Consider the following 27096-nt stretch of genomic DNA (forward strand, 5'->3'; position numbering starts at 1 on the left):
TATTAGTTGGATCCATATTATATTAGCAATCCTGTACAAATACCACCGGCATCAGACTAGTGTTAGAAATAATCCCAAATAATAATTTCCCAGATCAGTGCCAACAGAGATTACATCTGCAATGCCATGTCAGTTTCATACCAGATCTGATGCAATGGCTACATAAAGGGACCCCTTACAACATTGGTTCTATGTTATTTTCCCACAGCACAGAAGACTGGAAAACACAGATCTCAGTTAGAGTTTGACATAGGAAAAACATTAGAAAAGAATATCACAATGTATAAAGAGGAGAGAGAAATTAAGAATTCACATGAAGATAGTGTATTTGTCATAATGTTTTATAATCCATGCTAACTACTTTTTAATGCACAGAAGTGCAGAATGTTTGTGATTCGCATCACAAAAGATTTGACATTCCAGCAATGAATGCACTGAAGCACAGAACCCTTGTCATACACCTCACTAAAGAACAGATACAGCCATGCATTTAGTAAGATGTTCAGTGGATTACTTCCCAGAACCCTTGTGGTACACCGCATAAAAGATCTTAAGTTGTAGCATGCCTGTAGAAGGGGTGAGCACAGACACCGGAAGGTGGAACTGTTTTCACCAGCTCATACAGCAGTTTAGTGCAAATTACAATCTACATGGAGATGCTTTGCACTTTAATCACATAACCTTTTCCTTTTATCAGACATTCCTACAAAGTGATAATTATCTCTCCTTTTGTCAAAATAATGAAACAACCAAAGAACTTCCTTTGGTCCATTGTACGTGGTATCTGAAGGGGATATCATGGAGAATAAAACATACTATACTTATTATGTTGACCCTATGCCAAATGAAATTCTGAAAGCACTGTGAAAAGAAACTGGGGTATCACACTAAGAATCACTTTTCATTGACATATATTAGCATGGATGGAATCTACACAAAAGTTTGAAATGCTCAGCAGAAGTAATAGCAGTACAAAATAAGGTTTTCTAACTTACCATCTTTAACAGCAAAAAAATAAGAAAAAAAACAGAGCACCTCAACAAATTGACCAGTACATAAAGGACCTATCCACAGTAGACTAATGAAAGACCCTTGTTCTGGATACAGATGGCTCTTTTGAAGCTATGGTGTTTCCCCCTGCCCTTTCCTGACCCATTGTTCACTGGAAGAGTTAATACCTAGAGGTTAACAGGCAGTTAATGGGACAGCCTCCCTTGTTTGTGTACCCTTGTTTTGGAGTTCTGCTTGGATGCTCCCTACTAGAACCTTGTAATAAAAGGATTGGCTCAGCCAGCCTGAGTGGAATAAGGAAAAAAGTCAGAACTACCCAGCGCCAATCTCAGACCTGACTGATGGAGGACACAATTACTGTGTGCAACATTAGCATCAAGATGGTGTAAAAACCTCCAACCAGTGAACCCGGTGTGCTCTTCTATCAGAATCCAAGGTTCTCTACACGAATGGTGATGAGAAATTCTCTGTCCTCGAGGACTTAGGTATTCGACCGTCACCTCCCCATGCCAGAATCAGGACTGGAAGAATGGGATGTTAGACAAAGACTGCTAGAAATAGCTGATGAGACTGTGCTGTGCAGTAGGAAACTGGCCGAATACTCAAAAGGGGCAATAGAGGTGCCCTTTACGTGGGGGTTTCAGCTCATAAGAAGATGAGTCATGAATGGAGCTGAGGCAGGACAAGTTCAAAATGCTAAATGTGCATTAGGTATTGGTGTGAAGGTGAGTGAGGACTGGCAATGGCCTGGTAGCTATTGAAGGGAAAAAAATATCTGCTTGCCAGGTTTGAGATTGGAGTCAATGGAAAGATGGCCTTGATCGATGCAGAGGTCCAGGTTAAAGTGTGCTGGGTTTCTGTTATGTAGTGACATGATTGTGCCTGGGTTAGTGCCAGCACCTCAACAACTTAAGTTGTCCTGACCAGGATACAGGCTACAAGCCAAACTCAGATGGAGGTTGTGATCACTCCTCGGAAAGGGTAGGGCAGTGTGGATCAAGGCAGTCTCTAGTCATGGTGCCCATCACCCTTGCTCCAGGCAAAGGATGATAAGGCCCCAGAGTTGGACCTGAACCATGTCTTGGAGTCTGGGTCACTGCAACAAATGCAGGAGCTGCTAGCTGCTGCAGCACCATCCCAGGGAGAGAAAGGTTGTCCTACTCTGGTCGAGGTGCCTCAACAAATTGTCACTAGGGGATTGGCAAAAATGGTTGATCTGGGTGGATGGACTACTTTATACAGAACCCTTATGGCCAGAATTAATTGCCAAAGTAGCGGCAAGGGCCTTCATTGTAATCGTCTCCAGGGTATCCAATAGATGCACAAAGTTGACCTCCTCATACATGAAAGTAATATTAGAGCAAGCTAGTTTAATCCATCAATTCACCACTGTGTACTACCCAGAAACCAATAGGTTGATGGAATGCTTCAACAAGACCTTTAAGAACATGTTGGGAACACTACCCGAGAACTTCCAAAGGAAATAGGGATTGTCTTACCATGCCTTTGGATCACCTACAGAGTAATCCCCCAGAAAGTGTGCAGGATTTCACCTTTATGACTGATACCTGCTGGCGATTTGAACTTGGCCTGCTTCTGGCTTCTCTCAACAAAGCTCACAACTAGGGAGTCCACATGACCCCATTAATGCTGTTACCTTCTCCACCTTTTTCTTCCTAAGATCCTTAGAAAAGGTCCTCTCATTTATACCTTCAGAAATTAGTTGTCACTTCTTTGGTAATGTCTAAATTAGATTACTGTATGGCTTGTTTATGTATGCTCAACAAGCGACACTGAACAAGTTTCAACTGTTGCAGAATGCCATTGCCCGTCTGCTTCTTAAAATACCTAAGTTTCAGTCAGCCACTATACAAATCAGGAAATTGCATTGGCTCCCTATAACGCAGGGGGTGGTCTTTAAAGCTATGTGTATCACCTACAAAGCTCTGAACAACGAAGGCCCTGCATTCTTTTGGGATAAAATAAAATCTTATATACCATCTAGGTCTCTTAGATCTGCTTCCAGTATGTTGGTAGTGGTTCCCAGGTGCAGACGGTAAACCTGGGATGGCAGAAGCTTTATTCAAGGTGCCACAAAGGCATGACCAGTTAAATCAGCCCCCACACTTTTGGCCATTAGGAAAGCCTTAAAGACCTGGCTATTAACCACAAACCTAGATTTATCTCGTTCCTAGAGATTCCTATTTGTTCAGTTCTGACACTCTTGGTTTTAACCATTCAGTTTAGCGCCTAGACACCTTCTGGTATTGTTGAGCTCTATGCATATTCCTAACATAACACAACATAAAATAACATAACATAACACCTCATAACATAATATATGAGCATCTGTCAGAGCATTATGTCAACGGTCCACTATCTTTGGTTACAGAGGGCAGTTACTTCTCAATCCCCAAGCCTAGAAAATGTTGACTATCTTATGGGCCTCAAGTTCAACTATTGAACAAGTGGAAAAAACTTACAGGGAAGCAAAGAGCTGGTAAGGAGTGGTATGATCAGAAGGCAACTGAGGACCAAAAGGGTCAGGAGGTATTGGTGTTCAAAATGATTTGCCCCTGAGCTTGGACGGCAAATGTAATAGCACCTACAAAGTCGTCAGAAAGATTTCTGATGTGAACTACCTAGCTGACAGAGATACCATGTGGGAACCCCTGAAAGTGTGCCATGTGAATTGGCTGAAGCCTTGTCTCTTGAAACACAACACTGTTAACATCCTGGCAAGGAATTTGAGGAGGAGAGTGAGCTCTGCTCAGATCTGTGACAAAGTGATGATAAAGATGGCTCAGAAAATGGGATAAAATGTCTGGTGCCAAGGAGAAGTCTTCCATTTTCCACCCTTGAAGGTCTTTGTCAATTCAGTAATATGCCCTTTTGGTTAAAGAATGCTCCTGCCACTTTTCATCTCCTCACCAACAATATGTTGCACGGCCTGGAATATTTCTGAATGTCCTACTTGCTATTTTCTGCAGTGCATGGAAATACTAACTGAAGTACCTGGATTCAGTGTTAGTGACGATGAAGGTGGGTCAGTCCTCTGTGTTTTTTTTTTAGACATGTAGATAGGAATATAAAGAATCTCCCACTATAGATGAAGGTGCAAGGTGTTCCCTACTGGGAGTTTTCTACAACTCAAAGTCAACTTGCCGAGCCTAACCAAATATTACTGGAGTTTTGTAGCCAACTATGCAACTATAGTTGCTGTCTTAACAGCCCTGACCTCCAAAGAACATCTCAGGAAAGTGATCTGGACAGCTTGTCGGAAGGCCTTTGATGACCTGAAAGGTGTATTGTGCAATGCTTCACTTTTTGGAGCTCCTGACTACAGCCAGCCTTTCACTGTACAGACCAATGCTTCTGACAGGGAGTTGTACAGTTCTCACCCAGCTCAGTGAGAAGGCATGCAGTCTCCGGCTGACTTTATTAGCCATTGGTTGCTTCCTAGAGAGCAGATTTTGGGCTGCCATTGCCATGGTGTGGGCCCTTCACAGGTTCATGCCTTATTTGTTGGGTACTAAGGCCCATATTTATACTTTTTGACGCAAACCTAACGCCATTCTAACACGCCAGGCGGGCACCTTATTTATGGATTGACGTTAGCCGGGGCTGCAGCATTGTTAGAGTAAAAATAAATGACTCTAACCGGGTAACGCAGGCATAGGGAAGAATGGGGATTGTGCGTCAAAAAATGGTGCAAGTCAGAGTCAAAAATCATGGCTCTAACCGGACTTGTGCCATTTTTTGATGCACAACCCCCATTGAAATGACTCCTGTCTTAGAAAAGACAGGAGTCATGCCCCCTGCCCAATGGCCATGCCCAGGGGACTTCTGTCCCCTGGCCATGGTCATTGGGCACAGTGGCATGTAGGGGGGGGCCCAAGTTAGGCCCCCGTATGCCACATAAAAAAAAAAAAAAATTACTTACCTCTACATACCTGTACTTACCTGAGATGGGTCCCCACATCCATGGGTTTCTTCCAGGGGTGGGCGAGAGTGTCAGGGGGTGTCCCTAAAGGCAGGGAAGGGCACCTGTGGTCTGCTTCCATGGTCAGAGACCATGGAAATGAGCCCACAGGCCCCTTAACGCCTGCCCTCACCCAGGTGTTAAAAAACGGCGCAAATCAGGCTGTACGCCATTTTTTAAGGCCCGCGTCAAAATGAGACGGGAATCTAAATAAGGCGCACATGCCTTAAAGTAATTTTTTTGACGGGAACACCTACCTTGCATGTCAGTAACGCGAGGCGGTTTCACGCATCCAGAAAATGATGCACACTGCTGAATTTTGACGTTCGCGGGGTCGGGCGTCAAAGTATAAATAAGGTGTTAGGTTTACACCGAATTTGCGTCAAAATTTTTGATTCAAATTCGGCGCAAACAGAGTATAAATATGCCCCTAAGTTTGTGGTCTACCCAGTCGCAAACCACTCAAGACGCAGTTGGCTATGAAGAAAGAGAACTACAAATGCTGGGATTTCAATCTCTTTACAAGGGTTGGACTTCAACGTGGCATAGGGTTACAGAACGAGAATGCAGATGGATTTTTCCATAACTTTTCCTAGTCTGAAGACCAAGCTCATTCAACAGTGGAGTAAAACTAAGGACATTCCGATTAGTGGAGTGTGGCAATTGTTGAGACAGAGCAAGTTCCCTTGCCTGGCTTGGAAGAGTGTGTTCTCCTGCCTCGAGTTCATCATATCAAGCTGTAGATTGTTTTCCTTCCCCTCAATACACACAATGGTCATGTATGTGTGCTAGATGCAAGTATGACAAATATTGAGACCCAGAGCAGGTCTCTGTGGTCTGAAGTGGGACATAATGGGCACACTCTCCACAAAGCATGACTAACTTCAGCTTGCCGACCTGTAGAGGACTGACAGTGATTCCAGCTACACCATTTACAGTGGCAAGCCAAGTATTTTTTACATGACCGTGCCAGTGAGAGTTCACTCCTGGCCTCTCCTACCTTTCTGCAAATTGGTCTGACAGTCCCCTACAACCGGGTCATTTGCCCAACCCTATGGGACATGGATGTTGTACTTCAATCCATTCTGTATTTGCTACACCCAAGTGGTGCCCAAGAAGGAGGGTGAAAGAGAGCCAGGGCAACATATGTGAATTTCAAGACTCTTCCAGGACATGCCAGGATTTCTTTTGTAGCAGGTCAGAATTTTAGGAGTGGAGGATAGGAGACAGAGGGCCTCTATAAAGCAAAGTAGTTTCCTCCTGCCCTGCCTGGCCCATTATTCAGTAGAAGGGGTACCTACGCACATCTTAACCAGTAGTTAAACGGTATAGCCTTCCTAGTTTTGCTACCCTTGTTTTGGGACTTTCATGCCTGGAGACTCCTTGCTACGCACCACATTTCTGCTAACATCTTATGACAAAGAAGCAAGACAAGTCAAAGACACCAACTGTGCACAAAGGGAGCATCTGCACCATTCTGCGAGAGTGAGGTCCATGTATCCTTAAAGTGACATCCGATTGCACAGACTGGGTACCACTTTGTATGAGAGTACAGAATAATACAGGTCTGTCTGAATTCCGCTATGACACCAGAGTGCCAAAAGCCATAGTGTGTAAAAAGAAATTCTCTATGGTCCCCAGCAAAGAAAAGCCAAATTGTTGTAGGACAGCCATACTGACAAAGAGGCCTGCATCACTATCTTAACATTCACCAGGGATGAGCACCTAGCTTATTTGAATGGTGGGTTTTGAGTCTGGGACCCTCAAAAAGCATGATTCTCCGAGGCTCGACCTCCACAACTCCATTTTCTCCACATTTGCACACTGGAAAATCAAAGGGCAACCAAGGTGCACCACCAACAGACTCCAGACCTAAAATTCAGCTTCAACATTTCAACTTCTCACTCCTTTTTATGCTAGATAAAACACTACCAATCTGGGAAGAAAAAGTTGCAGTCACACGCAAAGCAGTTTTAGGCAAGCTTCAAAACTTAAAATAGAAGTTCAGAGAGCCAAATAGAAATGGAGAACAGACTACTGCACCTAAGATAAGGAAGCATACCGCTCTATAGTGCTCTCATATGAAGCAAAAATTAAAGCTGTGAAAATGCCCTTATTCTGAGAAAGAATTCCTGATTTCATTAGAAAGACCTCTTTTGCATTGTGCCTGAACTTCCACACCCTGCAGCCATAAAATGTGAGATACCACAGTCACATGACCTTTATGACAATATTCCTCTTTTTTTCTCAGAGAACTTCTCTACTCTCCGGGGGACGCCATCATTAGTGATCCAAGTCCTATGCCCTTTTCACCAATTAAATTTATTTTGCAGACAGTGACACATCTAGACTCTTTCACATAAATTATACAAAATAACTCTTGCAGACCATAACCAACACCCTTCATGTTTGCCAAAAGATCCTGTTCCAGCCCTGCATTTAAAGCTACTGCTTTTAGCACACGCAACATCCTCCTAACTGTCATCACAGCCAGGAGCTGCATTTTTTTAGACCTCTGGAATCCAGCAGTAGTGAGACCTTTGCCAATGTAGTGACCATGGGAGTCAACTACATGAACAATCTTTGACCTTTCTTAGAAGCAAATTCTGAAAACAGTGGCACTGTATCAGCTTCAGGACTTTGCAGAATCTATGGATCTAATGGATTTGCAATAAGAGGGCTTTTTCCCTGCCATAGCTTGTCAGCCCTCAATGATCATTGCCTGCAAATTGGTAAACGAGAAACTGGCATGCTAGTCCTCTTATACTTGTTTTCTGCAATTGATAATATTGATCACAACATTCTGCTTAAGCTGCCAGAATCAACAATCAACACGTATTACCAGATGGTCTCGAGGTGGATAAAACCTTTCATTTCAGGGACATTACAAGAGGTAATTCTTTCTCCATACTCTTCAAAGGCATATGACATTTACTATGTGGTCCAAAAGGATCTATCCTCTCACCGTTTTTTTAACATATACATGTGGTTTCTTGCCCTGTTGCTTCACAAAGCACAGGTATGCTTTTACATCTATGCTGGTGATGCTCAGCTTATCTTTAACCACCGTCTTCCTCCAGATGAAATGGACCAAAACCAAAATCTTAATTACCTTCACTTAGTTGCTTGGGAAATGGGACACACCCTAATGGCCAGTTATGATACTCATCCCCAGGATCATTCAACAGTGGTGGAGAATTTCGCAGGTCTCTTGGACAGCGCCCTGCCCCTGGATGCCTAATTGATGTCCTTGTTTCACCCACTTTCACCTTTTAACAATATTCAACCCTTTATTGATCCCTCTTTGCATATGCAATTGTTCATTCATGTCTTAAGTATACTACTTCAATCTACCTTGAATCGTCAGACAAAAACTCTTGTCAACTGCAGCTAGCTCAGAATGCTGCTGCATGAGTACTTAGAAAAACTGGCAGAAGATTGCATATCTCCCCGGTACTGCAATCACTACATGACTAACCATTCAATCTTGGATTTATATCCATTAAAGCTCACAACTCAGATCAACCTAATTTTTGGCCACTAAATTTTCCATTAACTGTAACTCTCTCTCAGATGGGTGAACCATTTTTTTTCTTACCACCACTGGGATCAGAAAAGTCACTTATGGAGAACATGCTTAGTTCTATATCAGCAGCAAAGCTTTGAAACTCTGTCTTTTACGAGGATAAATAAATATATGCCATTTGAAACCTAGCTGAAAACCCGATTTTTTTGTAATTATGTTCCGGCCTTGTTCCTCAGTCACTGATGGTTGTAAGGTTGTGTCTTCCTAAAGCTCCAAGAGGCATCTGTGATCTACAAGTACTCTGGGACTAAATTATAACATAACATTATAACATTACAAAATATTATGTACAAAATGTTGCAATGAACGTAGTATACATACATGAGCATGAATCAGTGTTTGTAGGTGGAAATACAGATCTTCACTGCTGATAGACACATTTCTCCATTTGCAAATCCAACATGCTGAGTCCAAACTCATAAAGGCAGCTCTAAATTCAGAATGCAGGTACCGGTCATGACAAACTCACGGAGTAAAAAATGTACTCCAAAATCTAAATGAGCCTCTTAAAATCCAAGAGAAGATCGACCATTGCCAAATGATTTTGATAGAGATGAAAAGAGTTCCTGGAAGGGAAATGAGGAAACAGCCTTCTTCAAAGTTGTACCTTTTTTAAAATGAGAATAAAAACAATTTAATACAAAAGCTGTCACGTTGCTTTATCGCCAATTTCAAAATAACGGTGAAAGTAAAGTATTTGGTTAACTGAGGCTTTCACTTACACCATGCGCCACTCAGCCCGTTCAAAATATCAGGTTTCAGTACCCAATTAAGGAATGGCTAATTTACCTCAAGCCGGTATGAGGAGCGGCATAAAAAGAAATAGTCAGACCGACATAGACGCATATTTCTTTTGCAATACAATCACCAATTTCAGGACATTAGCTATACAAATTGCTGTGCAGGACATCCAGGATACGAGCTACAACGGACAGAGAAACAACAAAAACTCCAGAAGTCACCGTCCTATCCAAGAAGAGCATATTACTGGCAAACTTCCAGGAGCAAAAGAGGTCAGGCTCAGTTGCATATGTCTATGGATAAGCCCTCTCTATGTTGAGAATTCCATAAGGAATATGATGTCCAATACCTTACTGGCCTATTCTGCGGCAGAAAGCAGAAAATGCAATTTAACTCCTCTCATTAAAAATAAATTTTCTTCTAATGGCGCACAGTCGATTAGTGAGGTTTCCTCACATCAGTGTGAGGATTTAATTCCTCCTAGGTCTCCGTGTAAGTAGGGGAATACTTCTAAGAATGCAAATAGCTCCTCCAACTTGCATTCTAAATGCAAATTAAAATTGAAACATATTGATGAGGTGCCTAGAAAGATTATTATTTCAATGATATTGGACACACATGATGAAATGCATGAGTTAGATAAATCTGATATGGCTGGTGATGACAGCTCCACCTCTTCCCCCTCTCCTGCTAAGAAAAGCAAACTATACAGTTCTGATCCTTCCTATGCCATTATGGATTCCAAAGGAGTTCCCATGTTTGATCCTATCCTTATTCATCACCCCAATTCCACTGAATGGTTACCTGCCTCCCACATTGGACAATAAATGTATTTTCGCCTTCATCTTCCTCTAGACAAGCAAACATGAGAAAAATTAAAATCTGAATGTCCTAGACCTTCCTTACTGTCCAGCATCACTATCACTCATTCTATTGACCAATCCCTAATAACCTTTTTCACTAAATTCGGAAAAGACCCTCACAAAGGCATTGATAAAACCTGGACAACCTGCCAGGACAAACTACTGGATGTGGTTGGCCCGCTCGCCCACATTTTTGACCTTGCCAAAGCAGCTAGACTGGACAATACAGACATCAGTACTTCAGACCTTTCTCTGTGGTTCCAAAGGGCTTTTTGCCTCTTAGGAAACGCCAATTCAGCTATTATTCATGAAAGAAGGAATGGTTTACTTGTAAAATTGGACCCTAAACTCGCAAACCTGGCTACTCTTGATCCTGGCATACAAGTGGAAGGCCAACTTTTTGGTGACTCCTTTGTCAAGAACCTCAGTCGCTATGTCACAACTTTTTGATCAACAAGGCCCAACAATCTCTAAAAAAAGTTCTTAAACCAATGTGTTTTTGCATGGCGGGTAGAGGCAGGAGCCGCTTTACCGGCCGTGCCTACCATAACCAAGGTTCAAGAGGCTCCTTCAACGCATCTTACAACACCCAGGACTACAAGCCCTAGTTCTACCCTCAGAGGCCCAGAGGGTTCCGAGGCCGCGAACAACGATACTTCAAAACTAATACTTCCCAAGGTAAGCCTGTCTTCTGGCCTACCTGTGGCAGGGCGCCTACAATTATTTCTATCAAAATGGCGCTCAATTACAACAGACCCTTGGGTGTTAACTACAGTTCAGGGTTATTTCATATTTCAAAATGTTTTTCTTCCCTCTCAAGATTTTCTACAGAAATGTCCAATCTCATTACAACAGAAATTCAATTACTCTTGAAGAAAAGTGCCATTCAACTTTCCCTTCCCTATCCCATGAGTTTTATGAGTTCTCTTTTCCTTGTCCAAAAGAAAAACAAGAAGTTAAGACCTTTAATCAACCTCAAATCGTTCAGTCAATTCATGGTATACCGCCACTTCAAAATGGAAACCATAATCCACCTCAGGGATACTTTACTTCAGTTCGACTTGCTTGTGAGACTGGACTTATAAGATGCCGACCTTGCAATTCCCATTCATCCATCTCACAGGAAATTTCTGCAATTCCAATGGCAGTCAAAAACCTATCAGTTTTCTTTGGGCTTTCTTCAGCTCCGTGGTGTTTTACAAAAGTAATGAAAGCGATTGTTGCCCATCTCAGATCTCTAGGTATCAGATTTATAATCTTTCTGGACGATATCCTTCTAATGAACCAAAATGTCCAAACTCTTTACTCTCATCTTCAGGTCACATGCTCACTACTTTCGGATCTGGGTTTTCTAATAAACTTGGAAAAGTCACTTAAGGTTCCTACTCAGCGAATAGAGTTCCTAGGTTTCTTAACAGATTCCACCACAGCTACTCTTCATCTCCCTCCTTCAAAGGTATCTTCAATCAAAAAAGAACTCTTTCACGTCCTCCACAAAGATCAAATCTCCCTCAGATCCCTTGCAAGAATCGTAGGACTTCTTTCTTCCTCCATTTAAGCCATATTTCCGGGGCAGCTCCATTATCGAGCTCTACTACGTTTAAAAATTCTCCATCTCCACAAAGGTCTCGCCTTTTCCAACCTTATAAAATTAGACACAGAGTCTTGTCTAGAAATTCAATGGTGGATACAACATTTAGATGCCTGGAATGGCAGAACTATCTTCTCCTCAACGCCCAATTTTGTATTAGAATCAGATGAATTTTGTATTAGAATCAGATGAAAACCTAACAGGCTGGGGCACCTTCTGTGGACCAATACCGACTGGCGGGTATATGGTCTTTAGGGGAGTCCAAATTGCACATAAGTTGTTTAGAGATGCTTGCAGGCTCCTCTGCAATCAAAAGCCTTTCACAACACAAAGTGCAATGTTCTATTCTTCTTTGCATGGACAAGTATCTGCAGTTTGGTACTTCAATCACCTTGGAGGAACCAAATCAAAACCTTTAGCTCAACTAGCAAAAAGTCTTTGGGAATTCTGTCTGTCTCACAAGTTTTCTCTTCAGGCGGAGTACCTTCCAGGTTCCCAAAATTCCATAGCAGATTGGCACTCCCATCATCTCAAAGATTCCATCGATTGGAAACTCAATCCCTCCATATTCCAAATTCTTTTGGACACATGGGGTTCCTTCCACACAGATCTCATCGCATCCCGTCTCAATTCTCAATTACCACGCTTCTTCAGTTTGTCCAGATCCTTTGACTATTGCAACAGATGCTTTCCTACAAGATTGGTCTCTGGCAGTCTACTATGCCTTTCCACCTTTCATCTTGATCAACAGAGTATTATCCCAAGTCAGTCGCCAGAAAGCATCATTGGTCATAGTTGCCCCTTTTGGCAGTCTCAAGTTTGGTTCCCCCTCTCTGCGAATTATCAACAGACTTTCCAGTTCTTCTTCCTTCTTTCCCTTCTCTCCTGCTGGACCCATCAGGATCTCCCCACAATTTAATATTTAATACTCAACAATACCCTAACACTCTCGGCTTGGAGGGTCTCAGGTCGCCCCAACAAGCCACTCTCATTTCAGCAGAAGCTTCAGAATTCATTATTAACACCTGGGCTCCTGGAACAAGGAAGGCCTACAAATCAGCTTGGTCTCTATGGACAAGCTGGTGTGTGGGAATACCTTTTCAACAAGTATAAATCTTATCATTAATTTCTTGGCTGCAGAAGCCAGTTCAGGTAAGTCATGCAGAACCATAAACCTCTACAGATCAGCTATTTCCATGCATCGTCAGTATATCAATGGCAAGCCCGTCGGAAAACATCCTTTAGTCTGTCACCTATTGAAAGGAGTAAAACTTTCCAAATCTCCTTCTTCAAAGTACACACATATATGGGATGCATCTGTGGTATTAAATTTGTTCATTTCGTGGCCTGATAACGCAGATCTTTCTTTAAAAATGCTTTCAGCCAAATTGACTATGCTTTTATGTCTTATTTCTATTAAACGTGTGTCTGACATCAAATCCTTAGAGGCTTCTTCTCATCAATACAGTCTTACAGGAGTTTGATTTCACATTAACAAACGCACAAAAAACAATTTACATATAGTTTTTTACCCTTTCTTTCCTAATAAACCCAAACTCTGTGTGTGACTGTGTTTAAAAGAATACAAGAAACATACATTCAACCTCAGAATGTCCTCTTTCCATAAACTACTCATTTATTTCCGTAAACCCCACAAACCAGTTTCCTTTGCTACTTTAGCTCGTTGGGTTAAATGGGTCATGTCTTTGGTAGGGATTGACATCTCCATCTTTGGGGTTCATTCTTCCAGGGGTGCCATGGCCTCTAAAGCCTTTTCGGTAGGCTCTAGCCTCGAGGACATTCTGAGGTCGGCTGACTGGTCTAATGATAGTGTTTTTAGAACATTCTGTTGTAAACCTGTTCAAACTGCAGCTTCTTTAGTGATTGATATGCTTTAAACTAGCACAATAGGATCCTAAAATGACATAAATGACATAAAATGTAGATTTTCCTAGTAAATTATGAAGGAAAGTCTTAATTTTATTAAAGAACCAGAAGCAAGTATTATCCTACCGCATTTACCATTAACATGTTTTTTTTCTTTAACTCCCTATCAGCGAATCCAGCATTACCTCCTTCCTCTTCGTGAAGACTCCAGATGTTCTTCATTTTCTTCTTCCTTCTCCCTCCTTCAGGATGCCAGGATCTCATACCTTCAAGATTCACAAGTTTCACCAAGGGTTTCCTGGATTGTCTACTGCTGCCAAGAACTTTTGTCATTCTTTTGGGCAATCGCTATTATTTGTTCAATATTGCCTTTGTTTTGACTCTCTTTGACTTTCTCGCACAAGAAAAGAGGGCTGCTTGCAGTCAAGTGTGTACTCTATGGTCATTAGTGTTACCACATTGTGCTTACTATTCTTTCGTTTTTGATCCAATTGGCTAGTTTGTTGCTAAGCCTCTTGGGATTTGTAGTTCTTGACAGTTGCTATGTTATTAAAGCAAGATTGGAATGCATAGTACTCGCCTCAGTGTCTTTAATAAAATTAAGACTTTCCTTCATAATTTACGAGGAAAATCTACTTTACTATGGCTTTTGGTGCCTGGACGGGAGGGGCATAGTTGTGGGTGTTGTTGTGGGTGTCCTGTTTTATCTAGCACCCAAATCCCCGCATTCACTGTGAGTATCCCAGTTGGTCCTACTGGTAAACTGTGTCCATGCAACAGACATCCTCCTAGCCCTGTTAATAGCTGACCTGGTCTTTGGCACCCTAAATGACTCTTTCTACTTGGTTAGAGTCAGAGGTCCGCTTTGGGTGGTGGGTTATGCGAATTACTGTTTTTTGGGGGCTATTTTAGGTACTTGGTCTGATTCTGAAATAAAATAAGTTGATGTGGTTGCTTGCATTCATGTATCAAGTATACACATCAAAGGTGATTTATTACAGTACAAAGATTATTACTCTATAATATGTGGTCTAGTGATTCCTTGTATCAAAAAAGGCTTGTGTTCTGTTTTCACTACCACGTTGAAGAAACAACTGATGCATTTCAAACCATACACTCTGGAACTTTAGAGCGAGTGATTCGTTATATGGTACACTTCAACTGAATTTTAGCCAAAAGTGGTGCACTTAATAGTGCATAAACATTTTTAAGGTGGTTTATTTTATATTAGACATTTATGTTAGATTAAAGTTTCAAAATAGTCATGGAACTGACACGTGCAGGCGGTATTCTAGTAGAACAGAAATAGAGGCGTAAGAGCCCAGTTCGTTGACTTATTTTGAAATTTGTACTTACAAAGCTGTCAACTATGAAAAAATACCATTGCTTATTCACACTGCCCACATATATCTTCTATCTCAATAAATAGAAAGTATCCACATGTCTCCCTACAGGAATGGAGAAGCCGATTGCTTACAGATTTGCAAAATACTCATAAGGGGATAGGAATGATTATACACCAGAATAAAGTCACCAGCTCACATTGAAGCAAGTCAACCACAACCACATACGTGCTTAAAGGGAAACACAACAACATATACCCTGGAAATACAAACACAAGCATAATCAAAGGGGGCAGTGATGCATAGGGTAATATAAATACTCTGGCAGGCACCTTTTATTTTGCAACTCCTGAATGGTCTTCCAGTCCTGATGAATCTGCCTAAACTAGAAAGGCAGTGAGACATGATGATGGGTAAATGCACTTATTAATGTTAAAAAAGCATATTGTCTTTGATCAGAAATCACTGTCAAAATTAATATACCAATAAAGCGTTTTAAAATGATCAGAAAGTGTATTTTTTATAAACGCTCTAAACATGAAAATGCAATCATAAAAAACAGCCTATCAAGGGCATCACATTTTGATTACATAACATGCAACCATAGCTTTATCTCCTAGAGGGTGCTGTACAATGTGTACCTTCTTTTATATATTCAGGACACAGTAAGTGCAACCACAGACAAGGCATACACAGCACTGCACTCCAAGCTGTAAAGCAAAAGCTCCAGCCTGGGGAATGCTTTAAGCAATTAAGCAAAATTCCAGAAAAGTCTACGATTCTCTGACCCTCAGATGTAGGGTCAGGCCTTAAATAATATTCCCGGGAGGCTGCTGACACTTCTACAGCCACCCTCAACACTCGCTGAATGTGTTGGTGGGCCCCCTCCTCTCCTGGGCCACCACAAAGCAAGAAGGATATGCACATAAGAAAGGCCTGGTGGCTGTTATGGGGTGCTCCAGCTAGGAGCAGTGAATATTAACAACAGTGGGTTTCCAGCTGTGCTGGGAGCCCGCATGCCTGTTTTTTGTTTGTTTAATTTTTGCCTGCGGGTGCCCGGTTTCCACTCGAGAACCCCCGCATGCCTCCTCGTTGGGGGGGGACCTCAGGGAACTCACCACTTGCTGCCCCACTGCACAGGCAGCATTTCCTCTGCTGCCCGCAAGAGCCAGCTGCTCTTCTCCCTGCCCATTCCTGCGAGCAGAGAGATCTCATTTCTGGTGGCTGCTCCGCCCCTCCCAAACACAGGCACAGGGAGCGGGGTTCAGGCTCAACAATGCTGGTGCCAGGGCCCAAAGTTGGGTTCTGGGCCTCTCCTCCTCATCTCAACCCTTCCTTTGCATCAGCCCCCGGGGAGATAGGGACACCAGGAGGGCCAAAATGAAAACAAGAAAGGGTTCCTACACAAGTCACCTCCCCGGAATTATTAAATAAATAAATCCTGCACTGAGGGGTATCTGTAGGAAATAGAGCAGAGTGCCAGTAAAAAGGTCAAAGGTCGCCAATCTTTAAAATGCCATAACTCAGATACGTTGGGCTGATTTTGACGATCTTGCGCTCATTTTACTCCTGGTGGCAAGTTCTAGCCAGCAGGAACATTTGCAGCAGACCTCCTCACCTCCACAACACTGTAATCCACAGAGAACTGACTCCCTGCACCATCCTTCCTCCTTGTCTCTGTCTCTGTGCACGCAAGAGTCCAGGGCTTTCCCCCGACTGGTCTTCAGGGGACATAAGGAGGCCAGCCTCACTGGCCCGCAGGGAATCTCACTGGACCGGGAGTCATCTAGGCAGAGTCTTTAGTCCTTGTTGGGCATCAGGGGTTCCTCCTTACAGGTGTCCATGATGGCCCTAGGGCCCAGCAGCAAAGCACAGAAAAACACCAAACAAGAAAGAGTCCCCCCCCTCATGCAAATGTTTTTAAAAGGGAGTGAAAGGTTCCAGAAGCCAGACACCCCTGGCCAGTCCTAGGGTACCATGTCACCTCCCCACCCCTGACATCACTGCCAGGGCTTTTCTCACTAGATTTTCAAAGGGGAGACCCCTCCTGTGTTTCCCTCCTTTGTTCAGTGGGCTTGGGCAGGTGCATCTCTGGTTCAGTGTGACAGCTGATTGATTCTGCCCCACCCCTTTCCTCTTCAGGAGCTGAGTAAAGCACTGTTAATTGCTCTCTTTGTGTGGGGGAGGCCTTTGTACCTGCTGCTGGAGATAAATGTAATTAACTAGCACAAGAGGGTGACAAAAAGTCTAGGCTCTGATCCAGAGCTGAGCCAGAGAAATATGACAATTCTGGATTACCCATAAATGTTACAGATATCTTTTTGGAACTTGCAGAATTGATTTTCCCACACAGGTTACACCCCAATTCCATACATCACCGGTCTCTGTAGGTCAAAGGGAAGCACAACTGCACTCTAAGGCAGATTTCTCCCTGTGTGTATAATAAAGTGTCACCACAGACAAAACCATAAATCCCACTGACTTTCCCTATAAATGTACGCTAACATTAAAAGGCCTACACCAGGGTCAATATCTAATCTCGCAGAGTCCCCTCTGCGACAGGCTACCTGTGGGCAGCTACCGAGCTGCACATGTCAGTAGTCTCACACACAAAGCCCGCACACACCTGTAACTTGCCAAGTGACCCTTACTCTTGATCCATCACTGCGGCCTTATCTTAAAAGGCAGACAGTGGTGGTAAACATGTGCAGTCCATTTCCTATGTTATTATTGTGGGTGAGACACGTGAAGTGAAGTTCAACCACAGTAAAAAGTCCAAAGCCAGGTGATCCAATAAAGCAAAAAATCTGGGGGTAACGAATGGGTGGAACCCAATTGCAACAATCACTCTATAGGTTTTGAGCAGATTTGATCCTCAACAGATCTGCCAGTTTTTTAATGTAATGCTCAAAACAATCAGTTTTGTCTAATGAGGAAATGCCTTAAGGTGTATCTCTTAACCTCAACAAGTATGTAGAGAGATTCTAAATAAAGGCAAGTTAATCTTCATATAGTATTGCTTTAATCAGCTACAGTAATATCTACAAGCTTTATGATAATCCTTTTGAAGCAGCATCCCTAGTGCAAAAAGTATGTGCACTGATCACAAACTGTGGCAGAGTAGCTAAAGGAATTCCCTTCAGAAAGCTTCCCATGCAGAGTACATATGGTTGATCGAACAAATGTCCTCAATGAGATGAAGGATTTTGCAGACATGGACGTATATGAATGGCAACTTCTTTCAAAGAAAAGCCATTTTCAACCGGAAAGAAACCGCCATGGACACTGAAAGCCCAGACTGTCAATGACAACTTCATGGAAGAAGAACTCATTTGAACTCTCAAGCTATCAGAGAGCTTTTGTCCTAACTATACAAACACAGTAAGAGAGAATGGCGATTCTCCAATCAGCATGCACACAGAATCTTGATTTCATTAAAGACAACGGAGTCTAGCATTATGCATGAAACCTTTTATTGCTCCCCAACATGCAGCCCTTTAAAGAATATTCATCAAAACAAAACACAAATTCCAATCTGGAATCTTGGAGCAGAATTTATGTTCCCTGCCACACAAACACATTCTTCTCTATGCTGCCACGAAACACAATATCTTCTTCAACTTCTAAATGAACCGTCTTCTACTGCACATTGTTCTCTTGATGTCCTGAACTTTGAAATTTGGATCTCCTCCTACAGGAAACAGACCCATGTTGGAATAAACTTTTCTTCCATAACCTTGTACCTCCCTCCTGGGAGTAGTAATGGGACCTTTAACCACTATGGCCAACAGCCAGTCCACTCCTGTCAGCCCTTCCAAAAACACTAGTGCCAAAAAACTCTCATATTTGATTGAGTCCTGCTAAGAGCAGTAAAAGTGGAGACATATTTGTCCAAAGATTTCACAAAACTCTCACCAAAGAGTAGACCATTTGGCATGGCTACAGCTTCTCTATCGCCTAAGTCAACCAGGTTACGGTTCATCCTCATAAGGATGGGCCTTCTCCTTTCTGCAATAAGTCTGGTGTTATTATTTCTAAGCATGCAGATAGCATGCTGGCACCAACCCCTCAAGAGATCAAAACTAAGTTCTTATAATTTGCCTCCTCATCCCTATTCAAAATACGAGCCAAAGGGCCCAGAATATCTAATAGTCAGTCTTGGCACTGGTTTAAGCAGTGCTCAATTAACTTTCTCGGATCCCTTTCTATTTGTAAAAGGAAGGTTGTATGCTCTGGATAAAGTAATACAGGTCTTTTTTATGTATCTTTTTATTAGCATTTATGGCAACAGAGAACAGTACAGCAACCATAACAGCACAGTGGAGATGTGGAGGGGGGCACCAGGTGGGGAAGGGAGGACAGGGGGACTAGTGGGGAGAAGGGTCCACTCTAGCTAAATATTGCACAGCAGTGAATCAATCATGCATAACATTCCCATTTGCACTGTCCCTAAATGAAGAGGAGTAGGTGCAACATGATCCCTCAAGTAGTGAAACAACCATTTATCCTAGTGTGTTACAGGGTCACAGGTGACATCAAATGCACAGGTTTGTGTACAACAGTTTACAAGATATATTGTTATGGAAGCCCACTCAGTTCAGTGGATTAGACATTTGATTACCTTCATGGACAGAGTTATCGCTGTGGCATGCTTTGCTCGATTCCGTTTAGGGTGAGTCTCTTTAGCACAGAAACAAAAGGAAAGGTTACCATATGTCTTTGGGGTCGGAACGTAGGGGCATCAGTTCCCAGAAGTTGGACAACTCCAGACAGTACGTTATGCCCGCAGCCAGGCCGTAAGTCGCCAGCCAGTGTGTCTTTGACATAGCCCAACAGGCGCACAAGAGGGCTGAAGGGGGGAAGCTGTCCTGTGTTTATGTGAGTAGTCGAAAACACTCCCTCTCAAAAAGCTGCTACCTTTCGGCATTGCCACACAAGGTGAATTATGGAGGCCTGATATGAAGCTTACCTCAGGCAGTGTGGGTCTCCAATGAGTCCCATTGTGAAGTGCTACATTGGGGTGCATTAGAGGTGAGGAACAAATCTAAAGTATACCAAGCGCAATATGTAATTCGGGGAGAGTGTTTCCAGCTGTCCACAGCAGAAGGAACATTGTTTATCTGTTATGGGGGGGTCTGTGTCCACCTCCCATGCCATACGTGCCACCAGCACCATGAGTGGCACAGAGGACTGCATAATGGTATAAAGGCGAGTTATTAGTTTACTTGGCGAGTGGTGGTGAGCATGTGTTTTAATGCAGGGAGTGTCAGTGGGGGGGCTGGGAATGTATCTTGTAATGCATGTCAGGTGGCCCTAAGTTGGTAGTATAAGTGGATGTCAAGTGTGGTGGCAGCTAAAGATGTAGTAGTTTCAAAAGTCTGTATGAATTTACTTTCAGGATATATGTCTGAAAGGGTGATAATGTTTCAGCTACACGTCTGCTTTCTGGCGCCCTGGTCTTGCAGGGGTGGTACCTGAGGGTTGCGGCCAAGAAGGATGGAGGGAGTGTAAGAGGCAGGGTAGCCTAGACACTTTCTCAATCCATCCAGTGCTCAGTGCAAACATTCCGCTGTGTCTATCTCCGCCCTCAGTGCCTTGTAAGGTAAGTAGAGTGGTGTGATTAGGGACTATGGAGTTGCACGGTCTGTTTTTATGGCCGTGTGGGGCTGGAATGGTGTCGGGAAGATCCAATAGTGTATGTACTGCGCTGAGGTGCATAAAGTGTATAATGTCATGTCAGGCGCTCCCAAACCTTCCTGATCCTGAAGTGGCAAGGTAAGGAGTTCCCATGATACTTGTGTTTTTTTGCCAGCCCACATAAATGCCACAAGGTCGAATCTCAAACGTCCCAGAAAAAGCGCTGTAAGGGGAATAGGTATGTTAAGATAGAGGAGGAGGTAGTTTGGCTTGTGCCGCGGTTCGCGGCGTGAAAGTAGGTCCCCCCCCCGGAGTCCCGGGTTTGTGCGGATACAGCCAAAAAAACGTTCGAATCTTAAGTGGGGCGTGAACAGAAGAGGCATCTTCCCAAGAACATTCACTAAGAGGATAGCCTTTCCAATGAATAAGATATTGGAGGTGGTTCCGGAATATACGAGAATCAGATATTTCTTGTACTTCATATTCAGGTTCATTATCCACCAACAAAGGAGGAGGACATGTGAAATGTCGGGAAAAAGGATCAGGTGTATAGGGTTTCAATTGAGAGACTTGAAATACTGGATGGATCTTCCAAGTTCGAGGTAAACGGAGACGGAAAGATACAGGATTCATTTTTTGAAGAATACAAAAGGGTCCGTAATAATGGGGTTTAAACTTATTTTGGGAAAGACGTAGGGGCAAAAATCTGGAAGAAAGCCAGACTTTATCGTGGACGTGATAAGCGGGAGCCTCACTTCGTTTCTTATCAGCCATTCTTTTCATGTATCTTTTAGTGACTAGTAGATTAGATCGAATAAGCCGTTGGATTCTATGTAGTCTCCTGGAAAGAGAGGTGATAGCAGGAAGTGTAGAAGAGGTCTTAGGAGTGGTAGGAAAAGATGTGGGATGGAATCCATATGAGCAGAAAAAAGGAGTGACTTTAGAGCCTCTATGGACGGTACTATTGTAAGAAAACTCTGCAACGGAAAGGTAAGTCCTCCAGTTGCTCTGAGTGGAGTTACAAACGAAGATATTGCTCAAGTCCCTGATTTTGTTCTGTCTGACCATTGATTTGGGGATGAAATCCAGAAGATAAAGCTACATTGATTTTCAAGATCTTACAAAAGTGTTTCCAGAACCGTGATATGTATTGAGGTTCCCTGTCTGACACAATACGTTGTGGGAGACCATGGAGATAAAAAATGTTTTGAATAAAGATCTGGCTCAATCCTTGAGATGTGGGTAATTTCTTCAAGGTGGTAAAATGAGCCATCTTAGTAAATTAATCTATTGTCACCATTATAACTCGGTTTCCCGCTGATGGAGGCAAAGAACACATAAAATCAGTTGATATTGTATGCCAGGGGGCTGGTGGAACTGGTAACGGTTGAAGTAGTCCTGCGGGCCTAGTACGGGGTACTTTAACTTGGGCACAAATAGGAAAAGATTCCACTTATCTTTCTGCGTCTTGTTTCAATGTATGCCACCAAAAAGAGCGGAGAAGTAATTCCTGCATGGCTTTAATACCCCGATGACCGGCTATAGGGGAATCATGACAAATCTGAAGTGCCTTTTCTTGCAATTTCTTAGAAGGTAGAAATAAGGTGTCCTTGTAATAGTAGTATTCTTTGTTTGCGTACTTTGGGGCGTAGATCCTTTAGTTCTTGTTCTAAAAGGGTTGAGTATTCAGATTCTACTTCATCGAGGAATGACTGGACTACTCCAATTATTTTGTCTGGTTCAAGTAGATATTGTGAAGGGGTATTAGAACTGTCAGGATAACGGCGAGATAGGGCATCAGCTAAAATATTTCGAGATCCTGGAATATAGGTAATATAGAAATCGTGTTGACTAAAGAAAAAGACCCAACAAGCTTGTCGACTGTTTCAACACTGAAAATTGCGTAAAGATTGCAGATTACGATGGTCCGTTCTTACTTCAAAAGGTTCTTTTGAACCCATGAGGAATTGTCCCCACTCTTAACAGGCTGTTTTCAGAGCCAAAAGTTATCTTTCCAGTACTGAATTCTGCTCAGAATCAGAGAGCACATGGGATAGATAAAACATCAGGTGTTCTAATCCATCTTCGTCTTGTTTTTGTAGTAATGCTGCCCCGATAGCTCCTTCTGAGTCGTCAGTAACAACTATGAATAGTTTATTGGTGCCCGGGTGTCTCAGTATGGGTGCTTGGGTGAAGGCCTGGTTTAAGTTTTGGAAAGCAGTCTCAGCCATGACCGTCCAGATGAAACCGTTTTGCAAACTCTCTTTTTTGAGAGTTTGTGTGATTTGACTGGTTTGTTTAGCAAAGTCCAGGATAAATTAACGGTAAAAGTTGGCCAGCCCTCAGAAACACTGACTTTCCTTGATTGAGGAAGGGGTTGGCCAATCTATTATGGCTTGAACTTTTTCCGGATCCATAGAGATACCAATCCGATTAATGTGATAGCCTAAATATTTCACCTCAGTCTTATCAAATTCGTCTTACAGTAAAGCTGATGTTGCCTAAGTCTATTTAAGACTTGCTTTATGTGTTTAGGATGAAGTTCTGGGCGTCTGGAAAATATGAGGATTTCATCTAGAATAATCACCGCAGTGTGAATTAATAAATCACAGAATATTGAATCTATAAATCTTTGAAAAACTGAGGGGGCATTCATTAAACCAAAAGCCATTACATTATATTCAAAATGTCCAAAGGGTGTTAGAAAGGAAGTTTTCCACTCATCTCCCTCCTTGATACGCAAGAGATGATATGCTACACAAAGATCTACTTTTGTGAACATTTGTGCTCCTCTGACAGCCTCCAAAATGTCTTTGATGAGGGGTAGTGGATATCGATCTTTTATGGTGATTTTATTTAATCCATGGAAGTCTATACAGGGACGAAGATCTTTTGTCTTTTTAGGTACGAAAAAGAGGGGAGCCCCCTCAGGAGAAGAAGATGGTGTAATGAGACCACTCTGTAGATTTTCTTGAAGATAGTCCTTGAGAATCTGTTTTTCTGGTTCAGTGAGGGAATACATTGAAGGAACAACCACTGCAGGTTCCAGGAGAATGGTGCTATCGTAGTCTCTGTGTGGCGGAAGTACTGGCTTTGTTGGTTTTTGAAATACATCTATAAATTCCAGATATTGACTTGGTACCCCTTGGACTGAGTTTATGGAGTGTCCTAAATTTGGTTCTGAGGATATTATTTTTCTGGGAGACCAATAGGTATCAGAAGCATAGCAATGATCGTGACAAAACTTAGAAGACAGAGACATGGTTCTGGTTTCCCAGTTAATAAATGGATTGTGTCTCATAAACCATGGTATTCCTAGGATTATTGAATGATTGGGAGAGGAAATTAAATCAAAAGACACATGTTCCTGATGTTTACCAAAATGTAGACCTAGGATTGAAGTGGTATTAATGACAGGACTGGATGGATCCGTCTACAGTATGCACTTGTTCTGGAACGTCATTAGGCAGTTGTGGAATTTGTAGTTTTTTAGCCCAGGTCATATCCATGTAAATGCCACTAGCTCCACTATCTAATAATGCCAGGGTCCTTTCTTCACGACCATCAGGTAATTGCAGGATAACAGGTAACAGAAATAGAAGAGTGGCATCTTCCTTGGAAGAACTGATGGAAGATATTGCAGAAGATCCCGTCCCCTCCCTTCTCACAGAGGACTGGAAGTAGCGTTTCCCAAGGTCTTCATAGGACAAACTGGACAAGTGCGGAGCAAATGGCCAGCTGCACCACAATATAGGCACAGTCCTCTTCTCCGTATATCTTGTTGCTCGCTAGTAGAGGGTGGACCACAAGCAGTATCTACCTGCATAGGTTCTCCTTCTGTCTCCCTTGATACAGGTCGAGGTTCTTCGGGACGATGTACAAAGATACGTGGGTTGCTTGACTGGGAAGGTCCACGATTCTTTCTTTTTTCTAGACGACGTTCTTGAAGATGATATTCTATAGAGAGCGCTAAATCCATCAAACCTCGTAGATCATCTCTGCTGGCAGAATGTACAAAATCGTCTTTTATGTCTTCTCGTAGACCTCTGCGAAACAGAGTTACCAGAGTACGCTCCACACATGTCGTCTCCGCTGCCAATTGTCTGAAGCATGTGATGTACTGGAGAACATCTTGAGTGCCTTGTTGAATATCAAATAGTGCTTCTTCTGCTGATGCTTCCAATCCTGGGATTCAAACATTTGTTTAAATCTTCTCACAAAGGCTGAATAACCAGACAGCACCGGGTCGTTGGAGGCTACTAACGAAATCGCCCAGGCCAAGGCAGGACCAGACAAGGCACTGATGAGATAACTCACTTTCGTTTTATCTTGCGAAAATTGTGTTGGTCTAAAGGCAAAATAGACAGTCAGGGCATCAAGAAATTCTTGCAGCTTCTTTGGGTCTCCTGAAAACCGAGGTGTAGTAGTAGAGACAGTAGGAACATCGGTACTTCGGGATGCCAGGGCTTGTCGAAAGGCCACGTTTTCATTTCTTAATCGTTGCAATTCCTGGGCTTGTTGTTGAATAGTTACGAGTACGGACCGGTTAGGTTCTGCAGCAGCTGTAGCAGCATCTTCCATTCTGCCTGACGAAGTCTGGTTCGTTTGGCACTGCAATCTGTCACGAACTACGAGTTGTCTATGTCTGTGGGCCACTGGAAATGAGGCGAAGTCTTGGTTCCTATAAGTTCTGCCTTGACCCAAGTAGTCGTGACCCTTTCTGGTAGCCACGGTGCTGCTGACGGAGGGAATGCCAAAGGCAGTCCATGCCCTCCAGAAGGAGTCCCAAAGGGAAAAAACCCCAAAAGGGAAAAAACCTCTAAGCAGGAACTCCTGGATCAAAAACAAAAAGTAAAAAGTAAATCTGAACAAAAGACAAAATGACAATGAAAAAGCTGGAACAGGCTGAGGACAACATATAACTGACGCAGAAGAAACAGGAGCGAAGATCAACACCCAAAGGAAGTGTTGCAGCGCAAAGAGAACAGGAATCACACACCTTATATACCCAAAGAAAAGAAAGTGACCAACAGGAAGTAAAAGACACCATATTGGGTTGGGAATATAACATAGAAACCTATAGAAAAGTCACCATGTTAAAAAAGGTTCCAAAGGCATGCAGGAAGAAGGAAGGCATGCTGGGTGGGGTAAAGGATCATGTCAACTAAAGAAGGGCATAAATACAGGGAGAAACAAGGAAAGCAGAAAGGAGAAGAAAGAAAAAAGAAGCATAAGGTAAGTGGGGGTGAATTTGTGTGTGGAGGGAGGCAAGAACTAGCAGGGGCGCGCCTCACCCGTAACTCGTTGAGGCCCCATGCCCAATTTGGGGCCTCGACTAAAATATGTAATGACAGGGGCACGGCATGTCCTGCTGCTGCAGATTGCGGCCGTGTCCTGAGCCGAATGTTCGGCTCGTGTCGCGGTTCGCAGCGCAACACTTTCCCCATCCTGTCCCATCACATTGTACTGGCCACAGGACCGTTTCACCCACACTCCTACCATTGTAAAAGACTGTGACCCCATCAGGCACCAAGACAGAGCGAACACCTTGGGCTCACACAGTGTTCCAAAGGTGGATGACGCGAATATCGCATGGAGGTGACCCGCCCTGAGTACAACAGTAGATGAAAGGAAATAAGTGTGCAAGAAAGCGGAGCTGCTCTATTGCCATCTGCTACTCCCGTCGGGGTTGTGCAGCCCATTCCTACACTTTCTGCACGACACGCTGTTGTGGGTTGAGACTCTCGATCGCTGTCTAAACTAACTTGGCCCTATCGCCTCACGGCCCCCCCAACATCCCCCTTCCATTCTTCTTCAATGCATGAAACAGATTTCACTCTCTCACCTTCCCCCACGAGAATGCTCTTTTTATCCACCTCATGCAGCGATTCAAGAGGCTGTGGGGCGACTACGTTTTGCTGGCCCCATTATGCACTAGGATACCCTGCAGATGAAGCACCCCCAGTTCTCCAGACTCTGTTGCATAACTGTCTGCCCCACACATCCTGCACACCTGAAACAAAGAGAACGCAGAGACGTGGTTACTGGGGGTACATTTCCCCATTTGCCCCATCTGATATGAGCCCTCATGGGCAGTTCTAAACTTGGGGCTGCTCGTGCGCCCCTGTAGGGTGGTGGCAGAGGAAAGGCAACGTGGCTATCTGGACCAGTGGATCAAGTGCGGGGGTTGACAAGCCGCATGTCACCCCATGTCGTCTCTGGCTAAACATATGAGTGTCTCTCCTGATTCACACAAGTGAACTTACGGGTTTTCACCAGAGGCAGCAACATTCCTGAGCTGTACACATCTGCCCCCGAATGGGACAGAGAGGCAGAATGGGGCCACCATCGTAAAAACAGCACAGCGATGGCACAATGAGTAATCCAGAGAGAGATTCTTCAACTCTTACAGCAGCACCAATATCCAGCAAAAAAACATAAGCTGGACAAAATAC

At 43.2% G+C, this 27096-nt stretch overlaps 1 protein-coding gene across 1 annotated transcript; it reads right to left on the reverse strand.

Annotated features, from left to right (window-relative positions):
* Window positions 1–24700: 24700 nt before the first annotated feature.
* Window positions 24701–25222, reverse strand: LOC138246989 (protein LDOC1-like). Its single transcript, XM_069201739.1, has one exon. It carries the CDS (start codon window positions 25220–25222, stop codon window positions 24701–24703), a length of 522 nt encoding a protein of 173 aa, XP_069057840.1.
* Window positions 25223–27096: the final 1874 nt, after the last annotated feature.

This window comes from Pleurodeles waltl, chromosome 7, assembly GCF_031143425.1.
Source record: "Pleurodeles waltl isolate 20211129_DDA chromosome 7, aPleWal1.hap1.20221129, whole genome shotgun sequence".
Classification (NCBI taxonomy): Eukaryota; Metazoa; Chordata; class Amphibia; order Caudata; family Salamandridae; genus Pleurodeles; species Pleurodeles waltl.